Source organism: Notolepis coatsorum, assembly GCF_963971535.1.
Source record: "Notolepis coatsorum genome assembly, contig: SCAFFOLD_115, whole genome shotgun sequence".
NCBI lineage: Eukaryota > Metazoa > Chordata > Actinopteri > Aulopiformes > Paralepididae > Notolepis > Notolepis coatsorum.
Window position 1 is genome coordinate 460,001 of NW_028169930.1, and position 8,360 is coordinate 468,360.

The 8,360-nt window shown below is 40.7% G+C and overlaps 1 protein-coding gene across 1 annotated transcript in view; it reads right to left on the bottom strand.

Annotated features, from left to right (window-relative positions):
- The window catches only part of spdl1 (spindle apparatus coiled-coil protein 1), a 95,178-nt gene extending 88,378 nt beyond the window's left edge, over positions 1 to 6,800 (bottom strand). The window contains 2 exon segments of the mRNA XM_084339501.1: positions 5,462 to 5,632; positions 6,726 to 6,800. Of these exon segments, the coding sequence (XP_084195627.1) occupies positions 5,462 to 5,632 (171 nt within the window). The 5' untranslated portion in view covers positions 6,726 to 6,800.
- Positions 6,801 to 8,360: the final 1,560 nt, after the last annotated feature.

Consider the following 8,360-nt stretch of genomic DNA (forward strand, 5'->3'; position numbering starts at 1 on the left):
GAGTGTTTAACACAGGGCAACACAATCCAACCGCCCGTTAGAAACTATAAAGGGAGGAGTCCACTCATATTTGCCATCATTAAGACCATTTGGGGTGGAGAGGGAGATTTTGGAGGGGTCTGATCCCAGGCCAGCAGGGAGACAGAGTAGAGGAGACACAGGAGAGAAGGTTCTGGTGGGGTCTGATCCCAGGCCAGCAGGGAGACAGAGTGGAGGAGACACAGGAGAGAAGGTGTAGAGGCAGAAACCGACTTGGTGGATTTATATATTATTATTATATATATATTATATTATATATTAGAACCATGCACTGTTTAGACTGTCTTAACCCTTAGACTGTCTTATTTATGTTTGGACACTAGAGGGCTCACCACCCATTCAGCCCACCTCTATAAATATCCTAGCTAATCACTGTGATCTTGTGCACCTGCTGAGGATTTACCTTCAATCACTGTTTCACTGTTGGAACTGACCACGGAGCAATTGACGACTGTTCTGTTTAACCCTTCATTTACTATCATTTACCTTTGGACAACAATAAACCCTGTAAACCGAACCAGCGGCAACTTTGGACATTCAATTCATTCAACATCACAACTTTGGTACAGCGTGAAAAGGCACATTAGCGGGTGCATCGTGGACGACTGTCAGCACACCCAGGAATGACAGTCGGCCACTACAGAAGGTTCTGGTGGGGTCTGATCCCAGGCCAGCAGGGAGACAGAGTAGGGGAGACACAGGAGAGAATACATGTGGTGCTAGAGGCAATCTGTGGAAACTATATGTTATATATCTCCATAACATATAAACTATTGTCTTATCTTTCTAGTCAGGGAACAAAATAAGCACGCGCCATTCGCCAATGGCCTGTAGATTTAACGTCTGGCGACTAAAAATAATAGGTCTGCCCGCCATCTGGCGTTTAGTTCATATCGATACTCTTATTTTGAAAATCCTGTGCGGGTCTCATTTCCGCCCCAAGCGCAGCTCCTGTCATAATATCTGGGCTCCGGCAGCTAGCAGCAACGTTCGGTTCATATGATACTCTTATTTTGAAAAATCCTGTAGCAACTCCGCAAGTCATATGATATCCGCCCACTCCGTGTTTCTTGAAAACAGAGCAGCAGCGTTAACACAGCAGTGCGCCTACAGACGCGAAATAAGTCTGTGGTGTTTTTTTTCTTCTCACAACGAGTCAAATGCATCTACATGCTTTGCACCGTCGCCATTCCTTTATGCCCACATCGCCCCGAAATTAACGTTTATGTACCAATCACTACAACGTTAACGTAAGCTAACAAGCTAATCCTGATCAGACGAGGCAGAGCCATAGTGAACAGCAGACAGTGGACTGGGGAAAGGGAAATGGGGGGGGGGGGGGGGGCACTCTCCCCTTCCCTGTGTGTGTGTGCGTTTGGAAAGACGATGAAGTCACTAGTCAGGACTCAGGACAGGAGTATATTATAGTAAACTGAGGATTACTGAGTGAGGATGGACAGATAATGTTGATATTCAAATATAAAAAGTTTCGAGAGGAGTGGAAGTTTGAAGACAGACTACAATATGATGCGGGGGTGGTGAGTTGAAACACAGTGTGTGTGTGTGTGTCCCGACCAGTGTTAATTTTGGCAGCTATTTTCATTTTAGTCTTAGTCATGTGTCAAGTGCTCCTTTTTCGTTTATCATATTTAGTCATCTTCATTTATTTTTCGTTTAGTCAGTTTTAGTCAACTAAATGTCTGAGCATTTTAGTTTTAGTCAGTTTTTGTCTCAATTTTGTCTTTTTTGTTTTAGTCTAGATTTAGTCGACGAAAACGGATGACATTTTTGTCTATTTTTAGTTAATGGAAAAAAACTTCAGAAGGTCAGAAATAGTCAACATGGAACATTTTCTGATTTAAATTGCGTATTTATTTTTTTAACCTAGGGGAATCTGAGTCGGCGGCACAAGTGATACACAGGAAGTATATGTTGGTGTAGACATGGTCCAATGTATTGTTGCTCCTATGTATATGTTGGTGTAGACATGGTCCAATGTATTGTTGCTCCTACAGTATATGTTGGTGTAGACATGGTCCAATGTATTGTTGCTCCTATGTATATGTTGGTGTAGACATGGTCCAATGTATTGTTGCTCCTACAGTATATGTTGGTGTAGACATGGTCCAATGTATTGTTGCTCCTACAGTATATGTTGGTGTAGACATGGTCCAATGTATTGTTGCTCCTACAGTATATGTTGGTGTAGACATGGTCCAATGTATTGTTGCTCCTACAGTACATGTTGGTGTAGACATGGTCCAATGTATTGTTGCTCCTACAGTATATGTTGGTGTAGACATGGTCCAATGTATTGTTGCTCCTACAGTATATGTTGGTGTAGACATGGTCCAATGTATGCATCTAAGAGAGCATTACGGATGTGGTGACGTTGTTTCTGACCAGAGAGACGACGCTGAACTCTGTCTGTCTTCTGTTTGCTGTGTCTTTCCTTTCTCTCTGCCATGTCTGTCCTCTCTCTGCTGTGTATGTCCTCTCTGTTAGAGCCATATGAAATCCGCGTTCACGGAATCGCGGACGGAATCGCGGAATTGACCAATAAAAATGGAATCAACTGCAAAACGTGGAATATTGCAGAATTTGGCCTAATCTGGACTGAAATTCCGTTTTTGGGTGGAACGCTTGGTGCCCGGGGAGGCGGACGCTAGAGCGGGTTACACACAACACAGGCAGTCTCCCAAGCGTCTCGCTGCTTCGGTGTTTACATCGTCAAGAAGCTAATAAATTCCCCAATAAGCCCTCAATTCAGAGCAGAGCAGTATCCGAATGACTTTTATGCCTCCGGCGATAAGGTGTTTTGCTAATTCTGTCAACGTTCCGTGGACTGGAGCCACAAAAACACTTGCGACACTATTGTGATTAAATAGCTATAAGTTAACGTTAGGACATGATCGCTTCTTGCTAAATCTAGTGCACCCATCCATTTGTTTAATGCAAACAAGTCATTATACACTGCCCTTTATAATCGAAATAAACTTAAATAGCTATGAAACGTTTTACAGTACATAGGACTATAGATGGAAATGATAGCTTCTTGCTAAATCTGGTGCAATCCATTTGTTTAATGCAAACGATTGTCATTATACACTGTCCTTTATAAACGAAATAAACTAAACTAAAGGTGCCTAAATTATGCATTACTATATTTCATCACAATAAAATAGATATAGCTAGGCTACTGACATTGTGATAATGTCAGTAGTAGCTAGCTGTATCTATTGTTTACACTTGAAATGTGTATTTTTATTTTGTCACAATATTATTTGAAAAGTATTGTGTAAAATGTAACTGTATTTCTGAGTTGCAGCACTTAAAAACATTAAATGGACTGTTATATCATATTCAATTGTAGACATTTATTCATTCCCACTTATTAGACACTATTTCTGATGGTAAAATGAGCATAAAAAGCAAAATACAGAATTCTGAAATATTAAAACGGAAAAAACGGAATTTGGGAAAAAATAAAATGGAATTTGGAAAATAATAAAACGGATTTCATATGGCTCTACTCTCTGTCATGTCTGTCCTCTCTCTCTCTGCTGTGTCTGGCAGCGGTTTATTCTATAACAGGATACTGTAAACTAAGTAAACAGAACACACAGTAGTACTAGTAGTAGTACACACTGATTGCAATCTGCTTGCATAAAAACATTATATAAAATCACATTCTGAGGTCAGTGTTAAAGTGCCACATGGAAGAGGTCTGGTTAGTGGTTAGAGTTAGAGGTGGTCTAGGTCTGGTTAGGGTAACTTAGGGGTAGTTAAGCATTCATTATAATTTATTATTATTATTTAGATAGATGGATGTAAAGGGCTAGACCAACTCTTAACCCCTATCCGGACCTAGACCCCCTCTAAGTCACAACCCTAACTTAGGGATTAAAGTTAGAGGTGGTCTAGGTCTGGTTAGGGGTTAGAGTTAGAGGTGGTCTATGTCTGGTTATACTGATCCGATACCAGTGCATACATAAAAAAAAAATATATATATATTATATAAATTATAACACTTTTTTTCTTTTCATTTTTACAGCTACTGTTTTATATATACTGTTTTTTAGTAATAACTAGAACTTAATGGTATTTATTCAACAACAGGTGATTGTATAGATTAGTATTAGTATCATTAATTGACAACTAAGCTCAATGAGTTCACCCACGGAAAGGTTGTTGGCACATTGGTTCCACACGGACGTTAAACGTTGTTGCGCACTTCCTATCCAGTCGGCTCCGGTTCAGTTAGCTCCTAGCAGAGGATCTGTTGTGATTTTTTATGCAAAATAAATATTCAACATTCTCTTTTGAGACTCCGCCTCAGACTCTTATCATTTGGCACTAAAAGCTAAACATTGTCACCGGTATGGCTGTCTGCATTGTGTCATTAATTGTGTGCGAGAGTTCGATCAGTTAGCCACGTTAGCGTGAGCTAGCTTAGCCACTAGCTAACGCGAGCTAGATGGAAATACAAACAATGTAAGTTAACGTTACTGGTGAAAAAGTTATTTAGCTTGGAATACTCCTTTGCCAACTTGCTGTACTTTGCTTGCAGATCTGCAGCTGGATTATGAATAGTCCCAACTTTAGCCAAGGTAACGTTCAGATAAAACTAGCTTTTCAAATAGCTCCAGCTAATGCTAATAACACAGAGCTCCCGTCAGCCGTCATACTGTTCTGTCGGGACGATGGCATTAAGAAAAGTTATAATTAGTTTGTCTCGTCTTGTTTTAGTCAACAATATCAACATACATGAAGAGAAATTTCATCCTGGTTTTTGTAAATTACATTTTTGTGTGCTCAGTTGTGGTCAACGATATTTAATAAACTATTTAGTCTCGTTAGCGTCACATGGTATTCAATAACGTGACGTCACGTCTCGTTGTCGTCATGAAAAAAACCTTCGTTGACGAACATCTTTCGTCATCAATTTAGTCAACAAAATTAACACTGGTCCCGACCCCACTTCTATGTTTCAATAAATTATTTGCATTTAAAACTATTAACGCTGACTCATTCCTTCAGTCCACTCAAAATTATGCTAATATTCCTTATGTTGTTTATGATATTAATTGAAAATAGCATATGAGTATTATATAGTAATAATAACACATGGCGATATACTAAAAAGCTATTTATAATTTTTGGCTGGTAAAGAATCTAGTTTTTAAAATCTACCAGCCAAATGGCTGGTAAGTCAAAAAGTTAAGTTTGTTCCCCGTTTCTAGTTTTCAAGAGAGAAAAAAATCGATTAAAATCGTAAATCGGATTTAAAAGAATAATAATCTGGGATTTTATGTTTAGGTCATATCGCGCAGCCCCAGCTACATACAGCTCTAAAGTTCACAGATATTATTTTGAAAAGAAATATGGGTACAACCCATGTGGGGCCGGCCGTCACAGTTACCTCCACAGCGTTGGTCATCTCGACGCGCTGCTCCTCCAGTCGGGTCTGGAGCTCCGCGTGCTCCTGCAGCAGGGTGACCCCCGCATGGGCAGCCTGTTGCACCTGCTGCTCCACCCCCTTCAGCTGGCTCCTCAACCGCTGCACCTCCCCTGCTGCTGGACACTCACACATCTGGAGGGGGAGAGGGGGAGAGAGAGAGAGAGAAGGAGGGGGGGTAGAAGCCTGGTAAACAAGAATACCCTGAAGACTCTGGCAGGAGCACTCATTCAAGGGTACTACGACTATGCTTGCACCTCAAAGGCACTAAAAACAAAATTACAAACATCTCAAAACAAACTGGTCAGACTACTGCTTGACCTGACTCCTAGAACCCACCTCACCCCTGCCCACTTTGACAACCTAGGATGGCTTAGAGTAGACGACAGAGTACAGCAACTTGCAATGGGCCTGGTCTACAAGATACACTACACGACCAAGGTACCCATGTACATGTCAAAATACTTCCCAAAGGTCAGGTAATACCACGATCACAACACCAGAGGGAGCTCCACAAATCATGTTAAACCCAGATTCGGCTCAAACAAGGGACTAAACACGTTTCATATGCAGATTTTGCCTAGTTCAGAGCTGAGGGTTTTTTCAACCTGTAACTTGTTCTTGAATGAATGAATGATTGAAAACTTTATTAACAGATTGCAGAATGGGTACAGTACAGTACGGCTCAATACATACAATTGTTAAGGGGATGCAGACCAGAGAAAGACTTTCGTCTTGTTTACATCAGGGTCCCCCATCTTCAATTCATAAAGACATTTATGACATACAGATAGACAGTACTGCTACATCTATACATTTATGACGTACCAGATCTACAAATACAGTACTGTTTGTGATACAAAAAGAGTCTAAAAAAAGAGAGTATATACATTTGATGTAGAAACTGTACATTGTACTGTACATCAGAGACCAGCAGGGCTCTCGATTGGACTTCCTGGTTAAATAAAATAAACATTAAAAAATAAACAATGCCTTGTTTGTTACCAACCATGCAAGTCAGACGGTTACGTTACTAATGTTTAACTTACACTCAGTGTGTTGTTTTGATCAACTACAGTTTATAACGTTAGCGTTTACCACCGTCCACTTCTCTACAACCTGAGAGCGTTTACTGTGGAACTAGGTATTACATATAGCTACTAACACAAAATACTAATAATAACTAACTAAACATATGCAACAGATAACTGTTAGTGTAACTGTTTACCTTTTATATCGAAGAGTAGGTTAGTTAGTCCTCTCTCTGCTCTAGTCTTCTCGAAGAGGCGCTGCTCGGTTTGAATTCATCCGTCAGGAAGTCTCGCGTTATGTGAGTAAGTCTCGCGTTATGTGAGTAAGTATCGCGTTATGTGGGTACGTATTCTCGAAGACACTCTGACGTCACGGGACCGCCGCCATATTGGTATTGGGGGGAAACGCCATGGAAACGCGTCAAACAACCGGATTTCTACGATCAAATGTATGCGTTGAGCTCCGTTTTTATTACATGTTTTATCACATTCTTGTTCATTTCATAACCTTTTCATATAATTTGTTTTGAAAATATTGAGGTCAACGTGGCATTTCACTATTTCGAGTGATTCTAAGGTGCATGTTTCCCCCCAAGCCGTAGAAACATGATGCGTGATTTATTTCCCGTAGCCTATGTGTGCGAAAACGCTCTCTGATTGGCTAGCCGCGTACAGCGAAGACCCTCTCTGATTGGTTTAGCGCCGAAGGGTCTCTGCCGCCTTGTACATATACATTCTCTGCTTCAAAGTGGTTATGCTTTGCATAGATATATATAGAACTGCTTTGGCCCTCTTTCGAAGTGGGTTATGCTTAGAGTTAGGGTTGGGGGGGTTAGACAGAAAGGGGTTAGACAGAAAGTTAAACAGACAGGACGTTGACTTCGAGAATCGCGTTATGTAAGTAAGTATCGCGTTACGTGTGGAGCGTTTGCCTCCACGAGATGTGTATCTGATTGGTCGAGCTTGCGCAGCCGCAGCTGGACAACAACACGGAAGAAGAGAGAGGATAGCTGCTTTGTGTTTAAAACATCACCTGAAGAATCACATCAATATCTATGTGATTTGTTTTACTATGATTGTCTGAGAACGGAATTGATAGGAGCATCGACGAGCACACAGTGGAGCAGGTATGTAGTTAAACAGCTAATCTACATATTACACAGAGCAGGTATGTAGCTAACAGCTAACCTCCCTAATGTACATATTACACAGAGCAGGTATGTAGCTAACAGCTAACCTCCCTAATGTACATATTACACAGAGCAGGTATGTAGCTAACAGCTAACCTCCCTAATATACATATTACACAGAGCAAGCTCAGTGGTGTCTGTCTGTCAGAGGTAACTGCTTCAAGCTGAACATGGACCCACATACTGAATGAATGCATCTGAATAGTGAGAGAAAGAGAGAGAGAAAGAGGGAGAAGGAGAGAGAATGAGAGAGAGAAAGAGGGAGTGAGAGATAATAAGAGAGAGAGGGAGTGAGAGAGATAATGCGAGAGAGGGAGGGAGATAGAGAGAGAGAATGAGAGAGAGAAAGAGGGAGAGAGAGGAGAGAAAGAGAGGGAGAGAGAAGGAGAGAGAGAGAGAGTGAACAAATAAAAGCTGTCAATTTAAAAGCTGTCTTGTCTGAATCAGGAGATCTGAGATATTTTGTTCTTCTTCTTTATTATTGTTTTTGTTTAATCTTTGGATTGTTTGTTTCTTTGTTATGGTATGAATAATTATTTAGTGTAAATTAGGTTGTACGCCGACCATCAAGTGATACTTGTTTAGTTTAAGAATAGGGGGCAGGTAACTATAAGATTTCTTCTTCTTCCTGCTCCTTTTGCC